This window comes from Ixodes scapularis, unplaced genomic scaffold (genome assembly GCF_016920785.2).
Source record: "Ixodes scapularis isolate PalLabHiFi unplaced genomic scaffold, ASM1692078v2 PGA_scaffold12__126_contigs__length_90152505, whole genome shotgun sequence".
In the NCBI taxonomy this organism is placed as follows: domain Eukaryota; kingdom Metazoa; phylum Arthropoda; class Arachnida; order Ixodida; family Ixodidae; genus Ixodes; species Ixodes scapularis.
In genome coordinates, this window is record NW_024609838.1 from 28,077,368 (window position 1) to 28,104,177 (window position 26,810).

Genomic DNA, 26,810 nt, shown 5'->3' on the forward strand with positions numbered 1-26,810 from the left:
TCGCTGCAATCCCTTCGCGGCCCCTGAACGGTGGGAACAGGTGCTGCCTTGTTGAAGCCAGCGGACGCGATGTTCCTAGACGAGCAGTCCGCGAAAGAACAGATCATTTGTCCGTTACTTCAGTTAGCAAGACACCGCACATTAGCGAAAGTCAGTGCTTCATTTATATCTCTCCTTTTCAAAGCGACAGCTTTATGGGTGACGCTTTGCGGAGATTTCGTCCTCGTCACTTGTCGTGGCAGCACGTGCAAAAAAAAAAAAAGAAACAAAAACAAAAAAAAAAACTTTTCTCTTTTTTCTGGTTGCGAAGAGAGGGTAGTCGGGACTCCCCGTCTGTCGTGCCACGCGAAGTGAGCGAAGACAAGCGAAGAGGGCAACCCTGGCGTCTCGCCAAGAATTGCGCAACGGAGGGCGAATCCTCGTGTCGTCTGCTTGAAAGACTTGTTTTCAAACATTACTCGCGTTATGCGAAATCTCATTTTGGCAGCATCCACAGTTGCTACGCGTAATGTTGGATGGTTTTAGAAACTTCCACCGCGCTTACCCACTTACCTCACGGATTCCCGAGCACTAGTGGCAGCGGTGAGTGGCCTCCACGACGCCAACCAAGACGGCTATTAAAATTAGCCACGTCGCACGTCCTTCCTCAGGTACCTGACGGCATCATTCCACCTGCATTGCGCTACCGTAGTACAGCTATCGCTTTCGTTTCTTAGCAGATTGTGGTAAAAAAAATTTTCTCAATGAAATGAGCTCTTTTTTGTTCGTATGCTTCGGTTTGTGATAGAGCACCTTGGTGTTTATTTACACTGCGCGAAACTGTTAGCGCGAACAATGGATGCAATGTTTTTTTTATCTTTTCATCTTAAATTTGAGGGGCTGCTATCAACCTATTTGTGTGGAAGAAAGCGCTCGTTTGGGGCATAAATATGAGTGACAAAATATGAGCGCTCTCAATAGCTGTCAAAAAAATACTGCAAAAAAAAAACAAAAAACGTCTATATCGTGTTCGTGTTAACAGTGGCCCTTCGGGAATGACATAAAACCATTTTGCTTCGCTACATTTCTTTTTAGTTTCTATATTTTTGTTTAAAGTTCTTGAAAGTGCGTTTTAAGGCTCGAGCTCCTACCTAGTTACAGCCTCGCTTGTGCTAATGTGTTTTCTATAGGTGCAATGGAAGGCCACCCACAACAGGTTACTTTTACAGTGCATGGAGCAAACAGTAACACCGCGTAATTCGATTAGATGCAATATTCACACGCACATCTGAGAATTAAAATGACAGTTGTTAGTAAATGTCGTTTTATTAAAATATTTCTAGATGCGTTTCAGTATAGTTTGGCGCGTTTCTTTCAGTGCGGAAGCTTGGATATGCTCATTTATATAACGGTACTAACGTACTCATTTATATAACGGTAAACAAACATGGGGGTCAAGCGCCACGGGGACGTAACCCTGAAAACACGGGCGCAATGGTGGACAGTCGCGCCATCTAGGTAGTGTAAATAGAACTTGCGAAAATTTTAAATACAACAGTTGGCTTTTTGAGTCTGCATCTGTGGTTCTGCGCTTGTTTCCTGATCATTGTTTGGTCATTTCCGCTTCAAGTTTCCGATCGGTTCAACTTTGCGCTGGGGTGTACGAATTATTATTCCCGTAAAATATTTCAGCGACAATTTTTTTTTTGCAAAGATTTAAAAATCTGTTTGAGATATGAGTACAAGATATTGATAAATGTAATTAAGATAGACCAGCAAATACTCACGATCAAATGTATCTGCAAGCAACCAAATTACTTCCAAAAGTAATTGAAATACAGTATCTCGAGTAGAGTATTTGAGATAGGCACAAGTCTGGAATAAATAACGTTGAGAAGAACAATTTCCTTGTTGCAGCTTGCGGGCACTATGCTCGTGCGGGCAACTTTCAGTGGCGTTTTCGACGAGAGGGGGAGTGCCCGTGCACAGGTTGAATCGTCGTTCGGCGCTCCCTTACCTTTGACTGCATAGCCGCAGAAAGTCCAGAGTGTACACATGGTCATAAAAGCGTACGAGGGAGCGTTCATTGCTGTGTTTGTGTGCAGGGCCGTAACCAGGGGGGGGGGGGGGGGAGTTAGGGGGTTCTGACCTTCCCCCCCCCCCCCCCCCCCCCGAAATTTTTTTCTGGGTACGGCCCTGGTCGGTGCACTTGCAGCCAGCCGATTTTAATCTCCACCTCTGCGCACGCGCAGTGGCGCCGGTCGGCTACCGGGTACCAAACCGGGACCGGTTCTCCGGTTTGCTGTAACTCTCCATTATATGCCACCGATGCACATGATTCATATGCGAAAATAAGACAATAGACACTTTCAAAATGGCCGCCGTTGTCCCCGAAACCCCCCCCCCCCCCCCCCCCCCCCGAAATTTTTTTCTGGGTACGGCCCTGTTTGTGTGATGCACACGCACTTTCTGGCTCACCGCAAAAAAACGATTGCTATATTACCCAAGCATCAAGGAGAATGCAGGGATTGGTTTTCCACGCGCCGCACGTGCTGACCTCAGCAGTATTAACTTGTATAAAGCAAATACAGTGCCCCTCCCCCCCCCCCCCCCCCCCCCTTAAAACCAGGCTATGTAACGTCCATGAAAAATGACCGCATCTCCACGTGGTGAATGATGTTGATTGGGGCGAAGCTCTGGAGGTGCTGATCATACTGATTTTGTTCACAGGTAGTGCTTTCCAGCAGCTTCTCGCGCCCTGGTCTCCGGAGCAGCTTGCTGTCTGCGTAGACGCTGAGAAGCAGCACGCCGACCTTTTCGTTCGTTTTCATCCATGTTAGAAAGAGAATTTGTAGTATGGAACGTGGTTATATACGCATTTGAGCATTTGACCGCAGCGCCCTCTCGTCTCTCAACGTTGAGCCAATGCATGCAAAGTTTGACGCGCTTATATACGCCCTTTCCTGCATAGACGTTGAGCGGCTAAATGCAACGTTTCATCCATGACATCTCCAGCTCTCTAGTTACTACCACATCTCGGAGCCCCCCTACTCGTCCCACAGTCATGGCCGAGTGGTTAAGGCGATGGACTAGAAATCCATTGGGGTCTCCCCGCACAGGTTCGAATCCTTTCGACTGCGCAAACATTTTTTTTTTCTTTTTTTTTAAGACAGATGGAATGGCAATCGACGTGGGCACGGACGCCGGACGGACATGGCTAGACCGTAAGGAGCTTCGCCCCTAAAAGCGCCAATCAGAGGGCTGAAATAAACGTGTTGACTTATTCTGCGAGCTTTTCCAAATACGCATCCTCGATAACCCGCAGCCGTATCAGTCGTATCTCGACGAAACTGGACTCCTCGCTCTGCTGTTTCGTGGCAGTGCTGCGCTGCGCAAGGAGAAGCACCCTTCTCGGGAACGGGAAAGCGAAACTGCAAAAGAGCCTCCACGCGCAGTGCCTAACGCGCCGACGCGGTATACTGGGCCAGCAACACCACCTAGATGACAAGGCCTGCGCGTGACTTCATCGTTAGTCGATACCCGATCCGCTCCGAGCGGCAAACACGCTGAAGCTCCGCGAGAACCGCCGCAAACGGCAGGCGCGTTCGTCTTGGCGCCGCCCATGCTCACGCAGCTCCGGTTGCGCGACGCTGCAAAGCGCGCGTTCTGGCGAGGATGCTGACGTATAAGCTAGGCGGTGCCGCGTGGATTCACAAGTGATGGCACATGGGCCTTGTCTTCTGGGTGGTGTTGATTAACCACTGAGTGGAGCCTCGTTGTTGTGGGCGTCAAATCATAAAAAAAAGGACATTGACGGGAGGCTCAAGAAAAAGAAAAAGGACGACCCGAGGGTTTCCTTTGAGGACTCGTCGCCGTTGCAACACTACGAACAAACACCAACTGACACCGCAACGTCATGGGCGTGACATGATCATTGGGGCTAGATCCCCACACGCGGACGCGAAAGAGCTGGCACCGCGGCTGGACCCTTATGCGTTTGAAAAATGAGCAGTGTCTTGACATTATATCATGACGTAAAGAAAAAAGAAAACAGTATTAAAACGCCTCAATGACCTATTTAAGGGACACTCAGCCCCATCCACGCCCCCCCCCCCCTCCCCCCCCCCCCCCCCCCCCCCCCCCCAATAATTTGTTTTTTATGCGCTTGGATACAACACGTTGTGAAAAGCCGCCATTTCTTGAACACTAAGGCCGTGTTCCAAAATTTATTCGATCTTACCCCAGGGTAGGGGTTTTGTACCTTGGGGTTCAAAAAACCTATCCGCGCCCAGCGTTTTTCAGTCTTTGCTGTCACGTGACACGACTCGCCGGAGTAACTCGGATCCATTTGGATAAGATTTGGAACACAGCCCAAGCGTGCGACTGGGTCAGGGTCCTTCCCGAACACTAACGCAGCACTGGTTCTCGGTGCCAGCTGAGCAGAGTTCACACGTCAAACGCTCAGCATTTGACGTGTAAACTCTGCACAGCAAAAAAAAAAAAAAAAGAAAAAAGGCGGACTGTTTTGATTGTAGCAGCAGATGCTAGATTTGGCACAAACTCAATCCAAAAAAGTACTACACTCAATACTGAATACTACGCAACATTTTTTTTGTTCAATATATTAATTTGTATGGCCTATTTTGACGACGGTGTACAAATCTTTGATTGAAATATGCAGGAAAGACAAACATTTTGAGGGTTAACTCGTGAATAAAGTATTTGTAGCTGGCGCCCGCGGGAGCCGCCGCTGGTCACGTGGTAGGCCTGTACGCCGCCGCCGCCGTCATCTGACCGGCGCACAGATCACGTCTGCTTGCGCTTTTTTAGGAGCTTCCCTTGGGCTCTAAAGGTTACTTATTAATCTTCCTTTTGTGCTGCACTTCAAACGAAGATGAACAAGTAACTTTTAGAAGAGCGCAAGCGCCACGTGATAAATAGCGGCCACTTTTACGCGGGCGCCAACTGCAAATATTTTTAATTAAGGAAAAAGACAAAACTCAACTGCTCGAAACACAAGCACGGAAGTTCACGGCCGGTAGTCACGTAACTAACACCCAACCGCGTTTTCTTTTTTTTTTCTTTGTTTGGCATGCGAAGCAGACGACAACGCGTAGTTGCGTCTACAGATTGTCGTGCGATGTTTTCGCACTTATATTCCTTCCGCTCGATGTTCTGCGCTCGAAGAACGACTAGTCGGCACCACGAACGACAGTTCCGAAGTAGCGGCACCACGTCCGTCGCAACCTTGGTCCGTTTTCAGGCGGAAAGAAAACGAATTTTGAGCCGAAAATTGTGTTCAGAGTACCTCGACTCTTATAGGTCATGTTTAAATTAAAATCATTGCGAGCTCAGTGTCCCTTTAACCCGTCAAAAATATTTTATGTATTTCAAGTATTTTTTAAAATTAAAGGGTTAAAGGGTTAAACCCACGAAAAAGAAGAGAAAAAAAAGCGATGCGAGTAAAAGGGAACTCCACCTCGCGGACACAGATAGCCTTAGTGAAAAATATTTTGTATAAGGAATTTCCTGGTCCAATAAACGCATATGATAAATAAGATCACATAAGAACCGTATAAGAGCATATAAGATTCCATAAGAAGATAGAAGAAACATAACGTTTCTTATAACTTCTTATAAAATCTTATATTGCTCTTATATGATCTTATTTGACCATATGCATTCATTGGACCAAGAAATGTCTTATACAAATAAGATCTTTCAGTAGGGACGAGACCTTGTACAATGCCATGTGCCACATTGAGATAAAGACAAATTCCACAAACTCTCGCTAACGTCAGTGTTTATTTACACACATTAGTTCCTACAAACAAGCATTTTGGGAAAAAAAAAGGAAAAAACGGTGCAACAATCTTCACGTCGGCTCGTCAAAATAAAACCGCGCATGTATATATATATTTTTTTTCTCCTTTCAAAAAGGGCAGCTTTCGTGCGAGTTTCACCTGACTAGCGTGCATGTCGACAAACTTCGACCGTGAAAGTAACAAGGTGAAATTCTTTTTGGCATGCGTGTCGCCGCAAAGCACGTCTGCTCGCGCACACGCTGTCGACGACGTCGCGGATTAAAAACCACCGGGGTGCTGATTGGCAGGAAGTAGACAAAGTTCCGAGGTGTTGGGCAGCTGACGGCATGATCGGCCAATCGAGCATTCCACCAGTCAAGGCTCCGATAACCGAACAGGCAATGGTCTCGCCAGGCAAAGGTGTGGCCAGCCGAATTTGACCAACCAATAGCTCAAAGGCCTTTGGCCACATGTAACGGTTTGACTATCTTGGCTTCAAGCCACCCGTCCGGTCGGGTCGGCTCGACGAAGGCACTGTGGCCAGGTGAGGGCAGGAAACATTTCAGGTGCATTTGTGAGCCTCTGGGATTGAGGTCCCTACAGCCTGTTGCAGGTTAAGAAAGGCAGGACAGACTTCTCCTCTCCCCCCCCCCCCCAAAGCCCTCTGCTCTTTCCATTTTAGCATAGTGAATGCTGGAGACAAGAAAACCACCAATCAGGGTGAGCAGAGAGCTTAGTCCTGCTATTCTGAACCTGCGAGGTTACAGCCTTGAGGCACGTGCGAGAAAAGGGCATGTTCCTTCCCGGAAAGGACGTTTGAACTGACTGTGTGCCACTCGACCTGAACTAACGTCAAAGCGGTGAGGATATAGCAAATAGACCCTGTGCGTGCGACGGCCGGATATGTTGCCGTGGAGATTAACAAACAAAAATGACGCCGTAAATGTATTTGCCCAACAAGCTTCACGCCGAGTTCCTTCCGGAACGCTGCGATAAAATAGTAACCCTTTGCAAAAGGGAACACCAAAGGTGACTGAGGAAGGAAGAAGCGCTCATCAAACATGTTAAATAAAGGCCCACGAGTGATCAGGGGAACCATCGAAAGTGCAGACTCGACGTCAAAAGTTAGCAACTGAGGAACACCGTAACAAATAAAAACCACAAACATAAAAACAAACATTTGGGTGCTGCCTCAAATGTAGCAAACCTTTTTTTCAAAATCAAATGCCCTTCTGGAGCACTAGGCTCCATAACCCCCCAAACCCGTCTCCCACCTCAACGACAAAAGCGACGCAAATCGCCAATGGCAGCGTCTCAAAGTGGCGGGAGGTTATGTCTCCTGAAAAAAGGGGCTTATTAAAGCTGCCCACGAAGTCCCAGAAACGGGAAACAGCGAGAGCTGTGTGCACGTCTGTTAGCAGACAATGTTTGTTTGTTAGCAGGCGACGTCCGTTTGCTAGAAGACAAGGTCCGACTTTTGGCAGACGACGTCAGACTGCTAGCAGACGACGTTCGTCCATCTGTTAGCAGACAACATCCCTCTGTTAGCAGACGACATCTGACTGTTAGCAGACTAAATATGTTTGGCAGCAGACGACGTCCATCTGCTTAGGGCTCTGAGCACAGATAACATCCATCTGCTTGAGGCTGTGAGCACAGATGATGTCCGTCTGCTTGGAGCTGTGGACGTCTATACAAAACGCGGTGCTCGTCCCATTGATGGTGACGGGCATTGAGCTCCACTCCGGTCGGAAGCCGAGGGCAGCTGCGTCCTTGTCAAGCCCCAGGAAGATGAGCATGTCGTGGTTTCCTGTTCGCTGCTCGCTTCGTCTGTACTGTACCAGTGGTGCTTGAGAGAGACACTTTCGCGCAGAGGGGTGTGTGTCCTGTGAGGAGGAGGAAACGTGGCGATTTATAATAACAAACTCTAAAAGAGAACAGCGTGGACAGCGCAGCATCTCCGACTGGTTTTCTTCAGCAATAAAACTCTCTCAAAGGTTCCCATTCCTAGCTGTCCTTCAAAGGGGCTAGGTGCTCCCTAAGTGCAACAAAGAATTTAAGAGCAGCTGCACGCTGTCTACCTTTGCACTGCTCATATGTCAACTGAAAAATGCTGAGCCAGTTAGCTGTGAACTCACGTACAAAGCCTGATATTTTGCAGAAAAAAGCTAGTTTGCACGCACAGAACGAATTACACAGTTCAGCAGAAGATGGGAGAAGGCGATTATTGGAAAGGTCTGTATCATAGACTGGCCATTTCTGACAGGACTTGGCTTAGCAAATACAGATTTAGTAGTTGATTACAATAAAATTAGCATTGATTGGCATCTGTCCTGCATAAATAAAGCTTCAATGAAACCAAAAAGTGAGAGTAAAACAAAGAGCGGGCAGTGAGAGCAAATGGTTGGTTCTTTAGTGTGTAAGACAGAACAACCCTAACAGTATGTAATCCTACAGATAGGTATAGGATGCCCTGGAGTCCCATCGATACCCTTGAAAGAAACTGCCTGGCAGCCTCAGAGTGCTCAACAAATATCTTGTAAACATCAGCAATACCACGTGGAAAAAATGTTCCCAGAACAGTCGTTCAGATTTCAAATGGGTTGCATGCATGACACGTTCATGTAGGAACTCTCCAGGTTTGTCAGAATGATCAAGGCAAGTTTAAGTTTGATCAAGACCCATGACATTGTGAGATCACATTGGGAAGCTGCACTTCATCACGTTCACAAGCCAGTTGCATTCACCGACAGTCGCCTACTACTACAGGCTCCCAGAGTCACACTTAGGCTGTGTTCCAAATCTTACCCAAATGGATCCGAGTTACTCCGGCGGATCGTGTCACGTGACAGCACAGATTGAAAAACGCTGGACGCGAGTAGGTTTTAGAACACCAAGGGCACAAAACCCTTACCCTGAAGTAAGATTGAGTAAATTTTAGAACACGGCCTTAGTCTAACTGCTTGCGGTCCTGGTTGCCTATTCATAGTAGCCTCAAGCAGAGGTGTCGGGTAGCGGATTGCAATGTCCAGGGTTCGATTTCCGCTACTCAGCATAGCAAATCTCACTAATTATGATAAAATGACTGAGCATGCTCATGCATCCCCTGTTATGGACTTTGAAGGCTTTATGTTGCCTTGGTCTGCATGTAATGGCTTTTCTTTACCCTCGAGCATGACACTTCCTGCATAAAGTCCAACCCATAAACACATTCTGTGTTAAAAAGAAGTGCAAGAAGTTTACCTTCTTGGAGCGGCATCTCCTGGCCCGTGAGGCCAGACTCGATGGGGGCCACTCTCCCGAAAGTTTGGCCTTCCAAAAGTCCCCGAGGACTCCTTGGAGTCTATGAGAAAGAAAGGTGCCAAAACATGCTCATTCACATGCCTGCCACACATCTGACAGGTTCTTGAAAACATGGACAGAAAAATTTGAACCCCAGAAAGCTTTGTGCATAGCATTTTATATATGTCAGCTTTGAAGATGTTTTGTTTCCATGGATGTCCATTAGTAGCCTAACAATAGCTGCACATCCAGGTTTCAAGAGCATAAAACCCCCCTCATGACATGCAGAGAGCTAGTGTCTCATATACCGGGTGTATTGCAGGAAGAGACATCTAATCAAAGATCATGCCGTGCCTCTCATTCTACGTCGTGGCACAGAACACCAGGGGCACCACCGGACGGGGAGGCAGTAGGGGAGGGCAAGCGTCAGCCAATCACGAGTGTTGGCTTACCGGCGAACTGATTTTTAGAATGCCCACATATTCGAAAATTCAGTCTGTCGGGAAGCCGTCATTTATGATTGGCTGTCATGTGCCCTCCTCTGCTGCCTTCCCATCTGGTGGCACCCCTTTTTTCTAAATTATCCAAGCATTGCGAGGAGAACGCTGGAAGTGTATTGCTACGGTTCACGCGCGCTGGCCTTCCTCTTATAAAAGATTTGAAGTAAAAAATCATAATAAGGCTTTAACGAACGCATTCACCAAGGCAAAATTTGTTTTCTACTTTTTGCTTTAGAACGGTTACTACTGCAGACGCCAGCACGTACGACGCGTGCAATTACAGTCGTAGCATGCACCTCGGTGCGTGGATAATTTAGAAAAAAGGTATGTTGGAACGGCCATCTGCTTTTGTGTGCTATCAACAATCCGCTTTCCAAAGACCTTGCCATGCCGACAATTATCACGTTCATTAGGCTTAGGAATGTCCAGAATCGAAACACTATCTAAAAAATGTGGCGATGTCATTGCCCATGCTTTGCGGTTTAATTGAGGTAAGGCAAAGCGAAAGCCTCCTGCACCATTCGTTGCTGACTAACACGCCCGATATTGCAGCAACAACAACATATTAGTTCCAAAGCGAGCGGCGCTCACTCACTGGGGCACCGCCATGTTTCCCCGCATCCCTACCGAGCCCAGACACGTGATCTCAAAATCCCCCTCCTAGGTACTGCGGCTGACTTTAGCCGCGGTTAGTGCTTCGAGCAAACGGGCCCTGGTGTTCTGCGCCATGGCGCAGAAAGGGGGAAGTGGCATCCCAGCTGAAAATTCCCATTAGATCCAATCGGAATTCTAACTGGTTTTAATTGGAACCAATTGGTTTTAGCGGGTTCCAATTGGAAGCACACTGGCCAATGGGTCTCACCAACTGGAAAAAATTTTCCAGTTGGAATCTTAATGGGTTCCAATTGGTTCCCATTGCAGTGACCAATTAGTTGTCCCAAAACCTAGCTGGTACCAATTGGAAATTCCAATTGGAATCTAATGGGAATTTTCAACTGGAATGATCTTTGATTGAACTTTTAATAGGGAAATTAGCCACCCTTGAATGCAATATCGGGTATTTTAGGATGCTTAGAGCCCATAGACCATGTTATGACAATAAATAGACAATCTCAGAATCCTACTTGAGTGCCCCTTTAAAAAAAAGGATGCAGCTCTAAAACTAAAATTTGTCATAAGATGTCATAAGGTGGGTACAATGTCAAGAAACACAATGTATTCAGTACAAGTTTAATCTGAAAGGCTCATTTGAAGCAATAAAGCCTTTAAAAACAACATGTTAATCTGACAACTAAAAAATTATAAATCAGTCAACCAAAAAGTTAATTATTTGTGCCTATCCTGTTAATTCCTTGCTCTACTTCCATGTTTATTATGAGCAAAGTGCAACAAGTTTCATGTTCTTTGCATTGGCTATATTGCAAAGAGTGGATATCATTGCATTTGATTCCAAAAAACAGTACCCAAAATTGTATCTGGACAGTATTTGTAAGACAAACATTTAAAATACTAAATTTTCAGTATATGAATTCAATTGACAAATAGAGTAGACAAATGAAATTATAAATAAAACACAACTCAAAATATTTTAAATATATATTTCAAATACTGCCCATCCCTGGTTTGTTTGTGTATGTGTGTGTGTGTGTGTGCATGCGGGCAGTGCATTGACCTCATCGCCTTGCCGCACAATCTACCATAGTAGTTTCACTTGGTAGTACATTACACATCTTCAAGATTGTTTTTAACATAGTTCTGGGTGCACGTTAACATAGTTCTTAAAACCAAAGCCCCAGAACATAGTTCTGGGGGCTCTGGCTATAAGTTGGCTAGAAGATGGCTCCAGCCAAGAACCGGCTGGGCTTCAGTTAGCCCCACTGCCATGAGTCAGCTGGGCACCGGCTCGACCCTTGCTACAAGATGGTTAAGCTACAAACTGACTGGGCCCTGGCCAAGAGCCGGTTGGTTCCTGGCCATTAGCCAGCTGGACTTCATTTATGAGTTGGCTGGGCTCTGGTTATCAGCTGGCTACAAAATGGTTATAGCTACAAACTGACTGGGTTTTGTCCAACAGCTGGCTCAACCCCCGTTGGTCCCCGGCTGTGAGCCACCTGGGCCCCATTTATGAGTTGGCTGGGCTCCGGCTATGAGCCAACTACAAGATGGCTGTGGCTATAGAACCAGCAGAGCTTCGATCAAAAACTGGCTGAGCTCCAGTTAGCCCTTGCCAAAAGCCAGCTCGGTGCCACCTGGCTCTGTTTCAAAGGTTGCTGGGCTCTGGCTACAAGCCGACTACAAGATGGCTAAAAGCTACAAACTGATTGGGTTTTGGTCAAGAGCCAGCTGGCCCCCGGCTATGAGCCAGCTGGGCTCTGCTTATGTGTTGGCTGTGCTCTGGCTATGAACCGGCTGCAAGATGGCTATGGCTACACTCTCAGAACAAAAGGGCCTTACACCCTTTGTCCCATACGCTACACCCCAAAACTTCAGTTCGACGTACAGCGCACTGACGTCAAACTGATGGTACCAACTTTCGCGAGCGGCTTGATAGCCAAGTGGGACAACTTATTAAAATAGCTAACGCATGTGTTACTGACTGCAAAAAAAAAACAATCAGAGTCTTCTTGGCCCTATTGCAAAACCTCAGTGTTTTTTTAGAGCGCAGCTCTTAGGCGTCCGTTTCCGGCTTGAGCGGCGTCGCCGTCGCCGTAACCGTTAGGTTACGGCAACGGCGACGCCGCGGTCACGTGACTTCCGCCCCCCCCCCCCCCCCCCCCAAGATCACGTGACCGCCGTGAGGGGAGGAGGAGAAAGGAGGGGAGCAGGGGGGACGAATCCGAATTTTCATTACTCCGAAAAATGATTTTAAAAGACTTTTATCTCTTGTCCCTCGGCCGGCTTCGAACCGGAGCCCTATCATTCAGGAGTAGCAGGCAGGATCATGAGGGAGGAGGAGGGAGGAGGAATATACCCTTTTTCTCAGTTTCCTTCCCTCCTCCTCCTCCTGAAGAGCTGCGCTCCAATGTGGTGTGACAGGGAGTAGTAAACAGCTTTCATTTTTTCTCTAGTCTTTAATAAATATTTTCGCTGTTTTAATAGGTTATAGGTTTAATAAGTTGGGGATGTTGTATATGAAAAAAAGGCTGTAAGAGTATACCCTTTTTTTTTCTGAGAATGTACAAAACCGGCAGGGCTCCGGCCAAGAACTGCCTGAGCTCCGGTTAGCCCTGTCACGAGTCAGCTGGGCTCGGGCCTAGGTCGTGAGCGGGGTAGGCACCGGCCTTGCGCCAACTCGATTTCGGCTACGAGCCAAAAACAAGCCGGCTAGAGGACTGCACGTAGCCCGAGCTTTGGCACCTCTGTCCTGGAGCGACGAGGGCCCCGAGGAAGGTGCGTCCTGGTGCGCCGCCAGGTGAGGCTCGCTCGAGGTGCGCGTGGAAGAGAGGAGGCGCTGCATGGCCGGCGAGTGGGGCAGGCTGCCGGCCGAGAACTCCTCCAGGCTGGCACTGCCCCAGGGGGCCTCAAAGAACTGCCGCCGCAGCTCCGCCACGTTGGTGGGCCTTGACAGTCGCTGGTGCTGGTTCTGCTGGTGCTGCCTCTGCCAATTGCGGCGCAACAATATCAGGTCAGTGCCAACTCAGGTCTCTGAAACATGAACAAATCTTCAGTTTGAACGCAATAACAAAGGTTGCAATCTGCCGGGAACACGTCTGCGACTGGTCCAGGCGAAAACCAGTCCACTTCCAGCTGGATTATGGAACTGGAAATGAGACAGTCCGGCTGGATTTCCAGCTGGACCCAGCTGGACCCAGTTGGAATCCAGCTGGACTGCCTCATTTCCAGTTCCATAATCCCAGCTGGAAGTGGACTGATTTTCGCCTGGACGTGTTTACCACATTCTAAAAAGCGGTCCCTCTGTTTCCACCCGGTGACTTCGCGGGAGTTTCACGTCGCTGCCGGCTGTGATCCTAGCGGCGTCACAGCAGTGGCGATGGATGTGGCGGGCGCCTGTTCTGCTGCCGGTCACTCTCCACGTTAACAATCCCCGTCTTGGTAAAATTAGCGCAAAGACAAGGGGGGAAAAACTTAGAGACAGAATAGAGTGCTACTTACAACTGGCATTTAATAGTAATGTGAAAGGAAGACGAAGAAGTCCTGACAGTTGAAAGAGAAAGACACAAATAAAAACCTGAGAGAGAGAAATAGCGATAAAAAAGAAAGGGAAAAAGCGGGGAAGAAAAAGGGGGTAAGGTTTAAGCTTGATGACTGGTCGTTTTGGACAGCCCAGCCATCAAGCTTAAACCTAAACCCCTTTTCCTTCCCGTTTTTTTTTAGTCTCTTTTTTTATTCCTTCTTTTTATCGCTATTTCCCTTTCACTCCCACCCCTTCTTTCACTGACAATTTCTCAGGTTTTTATTTGTGTCTTTCTCTTTTAACTGTCAGTACTTCTTTGTCTTTCTCTCACTTATTCAATGCCAGTTGTAAGTAGTGCATCTATATCCTGTCTCCACATTCTTCGTCCCTTGTCTTTGCGCTAATTTTACCAAGATGTACAGCCAACTAGCCCACCGCATGATTTTAACAAGCCACGCAAGCTTCGGCAGCCAGGAGTTTGGATGCCGCAACGACAGCGACACTCCTGTTCGCTCTTACTTTTTGCCTGAATTTCTTGGCCCGACCGTCAGGATTGTGACATCCTACTGCAAAAACACACAGGCTTTTGTTACATAATTTGTTGCCATTCTGGGACCACTTTCGACGGATGGGCAGAACGGGGCGCTAAACACACCAGTCGGAGATGCCCTCAAGGCACCATAGACCATAATATGATTCCTTGAGGAATCATAGTCACATAAACAGTTTGAAAGTGCTTTCCAGGCATCGCTATGAAACGGTTCCCAGAAAAAGAAAAGGAACACCTCAAAACAGAGGGTTGGAAGCATAAAGCTTGTATGATAAATCTGGGGGAAAAGGACCACTGTCTTCCCACACATTTTGACCACTTTGGAACGGTGGGGCATAGAAGCGAACATCGGTAGGGCCAGACTGCTGGTCAGCCTTAGTGAACGCAAAGGAGAGTCTGAACGCACCTTACGATTTGCACAGACCAGTAACAAACGCATTCCTGGTGTCATATTTGAACAGTTCCCAAAGAAACAAAAATACTGCACCATGAAGTAGGAGAGTCAGAATGCACCTTATGACTTGCAAGTTTGGAGATGGCCGACCACGTGACGCCGCCATCTTGCCCGCCGCCTTGCCCGCCGCCTTGCCCGCCGCCTTGCCCACCGCGAGCCTGGTTCTCGAGGCGCTTGCTCCGGAGCGAGCTGGTGCCGGCTGCCCGGCGAGGGGGTGGAACGGGAGGGCAGTCTCCGGCGGGGTCCTCGCCCGAAGGGTCTTCCTCGTGAGCGTCGTCGGGGCTGCAGCGATCTTGCGTCGGCGCCAGGGGAGAGGCACTGGCGCGGCCGTCGTCGCTTGCATCCGATTCGCCATCCTCAGAACCGCCTTCGGCTGCGGGCCAATCACCTGAGAAGGGGGAATGTTGGGTGAGCCACCGGAGTGGTTGTACGGCATTGACAACGAGACATGAAAAGAAGATACACATATGACTCTGGCGGCTCTTTGGGCTACCCAAACTGAGCACATTTGCAAAATGCAAATGTGCTCTTTGCACATTTGAGCACATTTGCAAAATGCAAATGGCTTTGCTCTTTCCGGCACTATGTTCATTATCTCCAAATTCGAAATGGCTAATGAGAAAACGGCAAACGAAGGTGGTGCGTCACATGTTGCATAACTTGCAAGTCGAGCAGGCGGTCTACAAAACACAATATATTGCTCGCGTTTTTTCTTCGATTTGATGGCATGAGTTGGACCATAATTTGTATCGAACTATCAAATTTCTTTGTAAACTGTCGGAAACAAACTGTAACGCCCCATACTGCACCATATTCAGCGTCTGGTGTCACATTCCAAGTGTTGCCAGTGGAGCCGCTTCAGACCCCCAGACCAAAGTTAAAACTTCAATAACTTTGCAAAAAAAAAAAAAGAAATTATTCTGACTTGCAACTTGGGTTGTACTTCAAATTTGTCCGTTGATACATTGAATAAATTTTGAGGCAAATCAGTGACTATAAAAAGTTTTGGTCGGAGCTCCCCTCCGATACGGACACCTCCTTTCCTTGAAACAATTGTCCATAAAATGGGTCGTTCGTAGTAACAACAAAGAAATGAATATATGTAACCAGGTTGTCTATGTAAATTTTGTCCATATAGCAAGGTATCCATATTAACGGGTTCCAGGTTAATGCGAAATGACTGTATACTTGTGCAGGGGGCACAGTGCATGTTTTTTTTAACTGCAACAGATGGCTGGGTTAGTTGGTTGGACGTATGAAGTAATCAACTTAACATTCTGAAAGAGGAGAGGAGGGAGGGCAGGGGTGCATGCTTAAGAGCTTGTTAAAATATTGGCCTTGCCAAAGGAAGAAGTACTTGATATTGTCATAAATTTGGTCATGTATGCATGCACATGCTGTCAGAAATTTGTTGTCTCCTTTACATCAAGAGAAATAGAGGATCAGTTGAAAGTCAGCTGTTGTCCTGTGCCTACCTTCCACATATTTGTGTCCTTTTAACTGTTTGCTTCTAAAACAGTTTAATGATCGGACACTGGAAATATGTGTCTTAACAGGCACCCCAACGCTCCAAATAAAGGCTAAAAACAACCTAATAATTGTACGCACACCTGTCTCTTTCTATGCACACATGCAAAAAAAGTAGTAGTAGTGTCTACGATGACAAAAGTAGAAACTACAGTAATAAGATAATATACTGCCCTTATACACGGCCTCCAATTATGCCCACAGGATATTGAAGTTGAGGTATGATGTCAACATTGCTAGACATAAAAAAAGGGGGGATAGATGCATCTGCTATTTTTTGTTTTTTCAAAAATATACGAAAATTAGTTTGCATATGTATAATACAAAGTACTCAGGTACAGAGTGCGACACTGTTAGCGCGAACAAGTGATCGCCAGTTTTTCCAGTTCTTCTCATTCAAACCAAGAGATTTCATCCAAGTTATTATTGCTACGGAAAGAGCTCAATTAGTTCTATAATGTAAGCGATAAAATTTCGTGCTCGCTAATACTATTTAGAAGTAAAATGCGAAAATGCACCGATGTCGTGTTCGCGCTAACAGTGTCGCGATGTGTACCACAGTGAATCTGGTCTCCCGTCTCACCAAGTGTTCCACAGGTATGGCTCTCAACGTCGGCCCCACGCTGCCCTTCGTCGCTCGCCTGACTTGTCGCCGAAGCCGCTCGACTCAGCGGTGGATTGGGATCCTCCTCGGCAACTTCCGGGGAGTCTGGCGTAGCATTTTCGAGGGAATTACTACATCTGGCAGTGCACCAAAACCATCGCATGCGGTGAAAACTCACAAGTCAAGTTGACTAGGATGGCGCAGCGATGAGCAACAAGGTAGTGCTTGTTGCACTTTGTGATGAACCCCCCGTGACAAACACTGCTGTGACAAATACCCTTGTGACAAGCACTCTCATGATAAGCACCCTTATGACAAATACACTTGTGATTAACACTCCCATGACAAATCCTCCTCTTATGAACACGTACCCCAGTCACCAAGTGACAATGCCCTCGTGACGAAAACCCGTGACGAACACGCTTGTGACAAACACCCCCATGACTAACAAACACCCATGTGACGAACACCCTGGTGATGAACACACTTTCAGCAAAACCCCCATGACAAATAGGGTTGTATTGTACACCCCATGACAAGCACTCTTGTGACAAACCCTCCTGTAGATGAACACTCCAGTGACAAATACCTCCATGACAAACACCCCTGTGACAAACATACTTGTGATGAACACCCCTTGGAAACCTCCCTTGCGACAAATGCCATGTGACAACCACCCTTTGACAATATCATCTAATGAAAAGCACTTTTCTTTCAGTCAAAATTTGCACTTGTGGGCTATATGGTACAGACTGTGGCCCAGAAGATACTGTAGGAATATAACAGATGCACACTGTCTGCTTCATTAGTTTCAAACCGATCGTCACAGATCGGTTTGACCTGCCTCTTTCAACAGAAGTGGTGCCCCCTGTTGAAGAGTTATCTTGGCAGGAAACTAGAGATAAGAAGGAGAGAAGTTTCTTTGTACCAACTTGGGGTTCCAAAAATACAATGGGCACGTAAGCAATGTCTCGGGAGCTGAATCTAGATAACCATAGCTCAGTGAAACTAACAGGTCTATACTCCGTTTCACCTTACGTCTGGCAATAGCAGACGCTACGAGCAATTCCAGACAATCCAGCTTTGTGAACATAGCCCGTGACTATGCTTTCTGCACGTCACGGCACTTTCTGTAGAAGGTCACAGGAAACTCTCATGGCCTTAGGTTGGCTTCGATGGCTCGTAGCATCCGCTGCGACCGGACGTGAGGTAAAAAGGAGCATAGCCTCCTCGCTCGAAGGAATGTTCTCGGTTCCTTGTGCGTTCACCCACGCAGCTTTATACCGAGAAACCCTCACATTGGGAATTCGGAAAAAGGTAGATGAATCGGTAGCCTCACCCTCTTGTGGCGCAGGCCTCGTGATGGCCTCCAGCACAGTGTACTGCTCGTTGGCGTCGGGGTCCTCGAATATCCGGTCGACGTACGTGATGAGCAGCTCGATGGCCCTGGTCTGGTGCACCGTGTCCACCAGCGAGCTCAGCGAGGCACTGCCTTCTCTGCAATGGCCAACACAGGAAAGTCAGCTTCCCTGGATTTCTCCAACTCCCCAAGTCTAGCTTGCCCCCGAAAAGAAAATGTAAGGTGTTTTTTTACCACAACAAGGAACTATGCATCGCCAAACACTGAATCACTGCCAATACGTAATGCTATAGCGGTCCAAACCAGAGGTCAAAGTTTCAGGACAAACCGTCATCTTATTCAAAACTTATGAGCAATATTTTAAAACTTTCAACGGGAAAATGGGGCCCGTTCTCGGTAGTTTACGCCATTCAACCCTATGCATTCTTGGGCTTCGTTGGCTGCCATTTTCCCATCGAATATTTCACGAAAACAGATCTCTTCATAAAGATGACGGTTGGTCCTGAAACTTTCTTTGTCATCTGGTCAGGACTGCTAAGCGCTATAATTAGCTGGAGACTGAGCATGCGGCGATATATTGTTTAGTTTTGTGGTGAGAGAAACAATGAAGTTTTTAGGGAACAGGAAGTAGGATCACTTGAAGAGACCCTGAAACGGAAGCTGGCAGCAGAGAACCGGATGATCCTTCTCTCCCACATGCAACTGTCTATAGTCAAAACAGAATCCCTTGAGGTTCTCAAAGCTTATGTCTTCAAAGAAATCTCTATCTCCCTCAATGATTAGCTGAGGAACCCCTCTTAGGGCTCTAAACTGGACACTTCTCAAAAAGGTTGGTGAGGACTTCAACCGCCGTGATTGGCCGGCACCAAGGTCAAGCGAGGCGCCGGCCAATCACGGCCGCAGAATTACTCGACAACGTTTAGGCCAAGGGTCCATATTATAGTCCTTGTCTCAGCATTGATGCAGTAAAGCAGTATGAGCCAACAGATCACATAAATGAAGAGAATCATACTAGGAAGTGTTTTGCTCGTAGTCATATCAATGGACGGCTTGAATCTTCTAAAATTGCACATTAACTGGAGGATTGTGTTTACTTAGAGATACGGACAACTGAGAAAATTAGGGACCTTGGGAAACCTTTAAAGTTACCCTAGGAAACCCCTGAGGGTGTCTTGGGAAACTCTTAAGGGTACCCTGGGGATTCCCTACGGGTAACCTGAAGAATCCCTGAGGGTACACTGGGGAATCCATGAGGGTATACCCATGGGAAACTGAGGGTACCGAGGGGAAACCCTGAGGGAACCCTTAAGGGCACCCTGGAGAACCCCTGAGGGTGCCCTAAGGAACCCCTGAGACTCTGGAGAATCCCTGAAGGTGCCCTGTGGAACACCTGAGGGTGCCCTGGGGAACCTCTTGCTTCCTAGGAACTATGTCGAGTGTGGAGCTGCTGAATGCACTAGTCTCGGAGTGAGGACTTTCTCAATGAGCCCTCGACCCCCGAATAGACCTTCTGCAAAGCATGCTGTGCTGTCTGCAGCGCCAAAAGAAATGCAAGGAATGCTGGTAGAGCCGGCTCTAGCAGACAACAGAAGCAACCTTGGAGGCGATGGCAAGCGGGTGAGGGCAGGCGAGCGACTGCACTACGCTCTCGCTTTCTTCAGCGTCGCGTGGTAGACGCTGAGGTGGCAAAGAGGAGTGTAAGGGAGTTTGTGTGCAGCATTTTGAGATTCTTGAAAAAAGTCTATTTGAAGAAAAATAAACTCTGAAAACACGAAACCATATTCATGAGCCGTCCCAAAATAGAGCAGACGGCATGCAACACGAAGTGTGGTGCATTAGAAAATCTAAATTTAAGAGAGGGATCAACTCAAACCATGGAGAGCATTTGCAATTTAATGGTGGATACCTCCTAGGCAGATTGGTCGCAAATGCGCATCCTTTACGTTGTCGCGATGCAAGAAGGAAAGTGGGTGCAGAGGTGGACACGCTCGCAGACGACAGCCGCTTTTGCCTCCTTCTCGACGCTCGTATCGAAAACGCGGCCCATAAAACGGGTGACACCGATCGAGCGGTTGGAAACACTCTAATATCTCTGCACATTAAGGTGCATCCCTGACCTGGTGCGAAGCAGTGTGGGTCCAAACATGATGGCGAGGTTGCTGGCCGGCATGCAGTTCTTGCGCGCGTGCTGCGCCACCCGCGCCAGGTGGCGCAGGAGGAGTGCCAAAGTGCGCCGGTGCACGGAGGGAAGCTGCTCCACCAGACGGCGCAAGTCCGGCACTGCTTCTTGGCCGCCGACAACTTCCTCAGGGGGAGCGTCATTGGCCTGATCTTCCTCGGGAACGGCTCCCTCCGCGTGACTCCCCGCGGGGTGTTCCTGTAACACCGTTGCGTCAGCGGTCATAAGTCAAAGAAACGAAAGCTAGATTGGCCACTCAGAGTGGACCACACATGCATGTGTTAAGACCAATCTCTGCAATACAGTCTGTCGAGCCCAACGCAATGTTGGCGCGAGCATGTGAGGCACAAGGTTGGGCCAGGGTTCAGCGTGCCATGCAAGTGGTATTTCGACATCGGGCCTCTTCGAGCCAGGGTGACCTTTCTCCTGCTTACCTTTACTAATAAAAGCTTATGGCGCGACGGCGTTTAAGCCTTTGGCGAGTTTGTCTCACTCGGTACATAACGCTGCCTCATGTGCTTGTGCGCTCGTGCCAGCGTAGCCTCAGGGTCGATACACTACACCAATCATGCCATGACTAGCAAGCAGGGTGGGCCAGTGACTCTCTTTTAGGTATGCCAGCAACTCCAGGCCAATTATATAGCACCGTTGCCGTCAATTTCCGTAAATATCAAAAACAACTTCTCAATCGGTCACCGAGTTTGAAAGGACTGTACATGCATGTTTCTAGACCAACCATGTCATGACTTGCAGTCCGGGTGTCTTTAGTGACTACCTTTTAGGTATGCTAGCAACTCCAGCAGGGTGTTCATCTAACAGTGTTGTGCCAACCTTCGTAAATCTAAGAAACAAGCTCCATTGGTCACTGAGAGTTCGAGGAAAAAAAGGAATACACAGGTTTGTTTCCAGAACAAATCATACTGTAAAATGTCAAGCAAGTGCCCCCTTCAAATTTAGAGATTTTCCAGTCAAAATAAGGAGGGGGAGCTAGCTTACTCAGTGCAGAAATGACATTCAAGATGGCGACCACAAAAATACTAAATTTTCATTAAATGAAAAGGGGTGCTTACATGAGGGAAGGCGCATGCTCGGTATTTACAGTAGTATGTTTTGTGAACTGGGTATGCCAGTGATTCCTTGTGGGGCATTCTTGCAGCTCCACTGAATCGACTTCCATAGATTTCAGGAACAAGCTCAACGGGTCACTGAGGCTTCGAAAAAAACTGTGCACGCTTGTTTTTAAAACAATTGTGGAAGGATTTGTAAGCCGGGTGTGTTAATTACTCCCTCTCAAATGTCCTAAAACCAAAGAACAGCCAGAAAAACTACCAGCATGGCTGAAAATGCTCTTTTAGCACAGTAACCCGAGTGCTAAAGTTTAGTGCCTGTCGGCACTGTGCGGGAGTAAAACACAAAAAAGCACCGACGTCATGTTTGCGCCAAGAGTGTCGCGCAGCGTGCATCGCGTGAAACCGCCCTATATAGGCCCGTTCATACACTCGCGAATGCTTACGACCAAGTGCAACGCGCCCCCTAGTGATCTCTCACGACAAGAGAACATACAGGGCCATCTATCGGGCCGTCAGGGAACACTCACGATTTCCGCACAGTATTTCCCATTTCTTTCATGCATCATTCTTTCCCTATTGGCTCTAAAAACTTCCAACAATAGTATAAACAATCATTCCTCACAGAGAGGACGACATGCATTTGATCTCAGAAATACCGCAAAACCTTTGCCCTAGTGACATGCAGTACCGGGGCCACCTCACAGATGGCACCGGAGTGCCAGCGTGTCGTGGCAAGACGTCACGAGAGGTCACGACGCGCTCAGCCGTGAGCAGTCGCAAGCGCGCAAACCGGCCGTTAAACATCCGTCTGTCAGCGAAATAGCTGAGAAAACGGGATATGCTTGTACCCTGGCCACGCCGACGAAGTGTGGGTACAGCCTGAAGGTGAGCAGGGGCTCGGGCAGCTGGCGGAGGTAGAGCTTGAGCACGTTGGCCACCACGTTGGGGTGGGCGTCGCTCAGGTCCACCAGCTGGGCGCCGTTCTCAAAGCACTGGCACAGCTTCTCCACCTTCGACTTGACCCCGGACACCCGGTACAGCCCCTGCAGAGGGCGTCACCGCTTCGTCAGTGCGACGTGGCCGAGTTTGGGAACCTAGCCCGGCCTAACTTACCCGACCTAACCTAACGTAGCCTAAACTAGACTCGTGTAACCTAAGCTAGTCTAGCCTGACTTAAACTAACCTAGGCTGACCTAAACTAACTTAGCCTGACCGAAACAAGACTAGCCTGACCTAATGGGGTCGAGCCTAAGTTTGCATGCGTTTACACCTTAACGATTAGCACAAGGAAACCATTCGATCTGTTGGAGCACAATTGACTCGAAAGCCGCCTGATGTAGCGAATTGTGTGCCGCACATTTTCTGTTTCTTTGTCTCTATGAAACTGAAACTATAGTAATAAAAATATTAGGATACAGTCAAATCCCGATCTAACAAATTTCATTGGGCTCGCCAAAATCGTTTGTTAATCTGAAATATTGTGATAGTGAAAAATTGGCAAACTGTAATTAAATTTCAGCAAAAATAATGTGCCTTTGCAATAGGAAAATCCAAATGCTCAGTTTTATAAAAAAAAAAGAAAAAAAACCTACACGCGATTGTACACTATATATTTTTAAAAAGAAAATAAAAGGTCCAGTGCAAACGCTACAGGAAGAATGACCCGACCACGACCGGCTTTATTAGGGGCGACCAGCTCACTCCACGTTTCCCTATGGGAGCACGCGGGCCAATAAATATCATGTAAACGACTTGGAGGCACCAAGCGTTCCACTAGGCGCCACCCTAGCTCAGCACCAAAAGTGCGGCGGCCGCTATAAAAGGCAATGGGAGCGTGTGGAAATAATGCTGGTTTTAGATCATTTTTCTTTTTGCATTTAATAGGCAGGCGCTAATGCTAGCACATAGTGTGTACAGAATAGGTTAAAATGAGTCACTACATTATAGTTTTTTTCTCGAGCAGAATAGTTAGTATTGTGAGCTAAGCATCAGTAGGGTGTACGAGCGTACAGTATAGTGCATCCAGTCCGCCTGCTGGAGCCCAGTTCCGTGATCGGAATAAAAAATCGAGTTAGATGCTTTGCACGTGGGCCGTGACGCTCTTGGTGAACGTTCGAAGTGAGACACTGTCGATTATTAGTGAACTGGTGACTGGCGGTGGGGGAAGGGGGGTGACTTTTAAAGTGGCACTGCAAGGGGTGCGAGGGAGTTCTAGTGACGAAGCGTACGGGTTAAAAGGGGCTGCAGTCCACCAGTGCGAGTACACCACGGAGGAGGCAAAAGGAAGCGAGGAGTCCGGTAACAATAAAGTAATTAGAAGCCGCGTGGTCACTACTTGACGTCGATGTTGAAACGGGTCCCTGCCGACTGAACGGAGGAGGTGCAGTGCTCGATAGGATGGTGTTCAGGGGCCAGGTTGGCGCCTCATAATAAGGTAAGAAGCGCAACGTTGCACCGACCCGAGGGAGGCAACAAGTTGCCTGGTTACCGAATCCAACACCGAGCAGAAAAACTCCAGGATGGGCAACACCAGTGCTGTGAACAGCAATCTGGGAACATCAAGACTGGCTCTTCTTATGAACCAAATGACGAAGCCAATTAGGCAGTCACCTTTCCCCGGACACTACGTTTTGGACTTTGCGATGGAAGTCAAAATGCTGGTCAATGATGACACCTAGGAGGTGGATACCTGCGTTGTTCTTGAGATCTCTACTCGGTTCAGGAAAAGTGTTGGAGGGGTCGAAGGTTGGCGCGAGGCAGTGATGTGCATGGTAGCGCATTTGGTTTAAGTTTAGGGGAAGTTTGTTATCGTTTGACCAGAGAAAATGCGATCTAGATCAGCTTGTAGCGCTTTACCGAACGTACAATCGCAATAACGTTAACAAAAGTCTTTAAAATACAGCCGATTATCCTCAAAGCGTCGCCGGTCGTGGTGCGGACACACACAGATACACACGCGAAAGCGTCTGCTAGTGTGTTAAGCTACAGTGTCAGAAACTGCAGTGGCAGTTCAGCGAACTAGAGAAAGCAATAAATAAGCAAAAGCAAATGCAGCGTGCTGACGCTGTCTCGGGTGACCTGGTCACCCCCATAAAGTCGGTCGTAGACCCGACGTTGACGGTGACACTGGGAGAAGCAGCGTGCTCAATCCTGGGAGAAGCAACGAGTTGGAGAAAGTGGCGCGCAGGGGAGAGCGAGGGTAAACGAGAGACAAGAGAACTATGGGATGAGCGGAGCAAGGATACAACGCGAAAACGCCGAGGCATTTCAGAACCCGGGGAGGAAAAGGGAAAGCGCTGTCTCCTGCTCCCTCCCAACGCTTCGGCTGTCTTGGGTTGCCTGCGGCATGTTTTTGGACCCTCTGAAATGGTGCGCAGGCGCGTAGAACTCTTCCGCGTTGCCGCGCCACCGCCCCTCTCCTCATGCAGCCGTCGAATTCGTCGGGCATTTCCAGCCGGAACGTCGTACGACGTGAGACGTGTAGAATCAAGCGTTGGTGTAAACCAAACTTTTTAATACAATACTTCTATGGGGAGTTCGCCAGGACCTGGTGAATTCGTTGTAAATTGTGGGATGTCGCATAAACCGGGGACGCATAATCGAGGTTTTGCTGTGTTCGGTCTGAATTCGCTTTAAACTCAAAATCCTCTATTCGCACGTGGCTCAAGAATATACAATACGGGGAAGGACCCACTCTCGTGCGCTGTTGACATACGAGGTACTGAATGAAACATTACATATTCGTTACCACCGCTAGCATGATAAAGGATAGACAGCTATCCGAACCACTAAATGGCACTGAATATCGGAAAGGGTTCAGAGAGCGGAAGCAGACTCTCAGCTTGCCTTGACGTCGTACCCCCGGCGATCGATTTCCTCCACGCATTTGCGAACGATGTATGGGATGTCAGCGTCAGCCTCGTCCGTGTGGTCGGTCAGATCCACCCCAAAGGTGGTCATCTTTCGCGGCAGCCGCTTGTGACCGCATCGAATGGCCAGCGTCTCCAGACACTTCTTGTGTGAGGACAGGCCACACTGAAGGAACAAGCATGCCCTCTGTTACCAGCTGTTGCACCAACACCTAGTGCTTCATCCATCGATTCATTGTTTAAATCAAGTATGCATCAGTATCGATGCGTCAGTTCGCCCATAAATTAAAATGCCATGCATCTATAAAGACATCCACAGCAACAAAGTCAACAGCCAAAACGGCCAGATTATAGAACATAACAATAAGATGCAGGCAAGTTAGACATATGGCAACATTCCCTCTGAAACTTAAATAAAGGAGTAACAACAAAAAGAGCATTAACATCAAAGCCCCCGAGAGACTTCGGACAGTATATATAAGAGACATTTATTGCTGTTCACTCACTTTGTCATTACTTTTTGCCCCCGTCCCACCAGTGTAAAGGTTACAGTAATTAATGAGGCATGCACCCGTGTCACAGTAAGCACTCACTTAGCTACTTTTAAAACATCTAAAATTAAAGTATAAAGAGCATATCAAGCACCCACCCCAGTCAACTTCTGAGCTTACGGAGCTAACTGAGGTGCTCCTCTGCATCGTCTGCTTCTCCGAGCACACCAACACAAAGCTGTGAGGCTTTGGGCATGTGTGCCGGTGCGAAGCGGTGAAACTCTAGGTGCGAGAATGGCGGTGCAAAGTGGGCTTGACGTGAGCGACGCAGCTGCTTTAAAAATTAGGCGCTCTCTAGACCCCTGTACAATCAAATCTCGTTAATTCTAACTCAAGGGGGACCGAAAATTTGTTTGAATACAGCGAAGTTTGAATTACCCGGATTTTTCTCCCATAGATACGCATACGATGGGACCTGCATGTCAGTTGGAATTATCTGCAAGTTTTAATTAACGAGATTCGACTGTATTGTTTCAATACTGTTCCTTCGAATGAATCAAGTGTCTACCTTACCATATTGCCCCCTCTGTTTTTCCACTCATCATGCCCACTTCCATTTTTTTTTTGTTGTGTGATTTACCTGTAGTTTTTTGGTGGGTGCTAGAATTATCATGATTTATTTAAATTCCCTAATTATTGCTGAGAGCCACTTGTCTATCAATACCTACATTAACATAAGATGAGTTATAATTCACTGTAATATACACAACATGACACTTGCAAGTGTGTCAGCATAAAAAGAGTAGGCTTTTCACAGACATGAGGGAGAAAGAGATGATAGACTGCAATATCATACTGTAATATCCTGAGACATAGCCCATCTAAAATTGAAAGCAAATTGGTTGAAAATAAGGAGCAGGCTAACTTTCGGTGTGCGATAAAAAACAACTGAAAAAAAGCTAGTTTTAGATTTTGTGACCTGCAAAACTTGTAATCACCCCCAGGG

The 26,810-nt window shown here is 47.6% G+C and overlaps 1 protein-coding gene across 1 annotated transcript in view; it reads right to left on the minus strand.

Annotated features, from left to right (window-relative positions):
* Positions 1-7,443: 7,443 nt before the first annotated feature.
* Positions 7,444-26,810, minus strand: part of LOC121835353 (rho GTPase-activating protein 45-like) — a 77,083-nt gene continuing 57,716 nt past the window's right edge. The window contains exons 18-26 of the mRNA XM_042289481.1: positions 25,291-25,479; positions 22,293-22,487; positions 20,313-20,572; positions 18,175-18,332; positions 16,815-16,940; positions 14,764-15,092; positions 12,923-13,163; positions 9,027-9,126; positions 7,444-7,669 (exon numbers count right to left, since the gene is read on the minus strand). Coding sequence (XP_042145415.1) covers positions 7,474-7,669; positions 9,027-9,126; positions 12,923-13,163; positions 14,764-15,092; positions 16,815-16,940; positions 18,175-18,332; positions 20,313-20,572; positions 22,293-22,487; positions 25,291-25,479 — 1,794 coding nt within the window. The 3' untranslated portion in view covers positions 7,444-7,473. The remainder of the gene's footprint in view (positions 7,670-9,026; positions 9,127-12,922; positions 13,164-14,763; positions 15,093-16,814; positions 16,941-18,174; positions 18,333-20,312; positions 20,573-22,292; positions 22,488-25,290; positions 25,480-26,810) is intronic.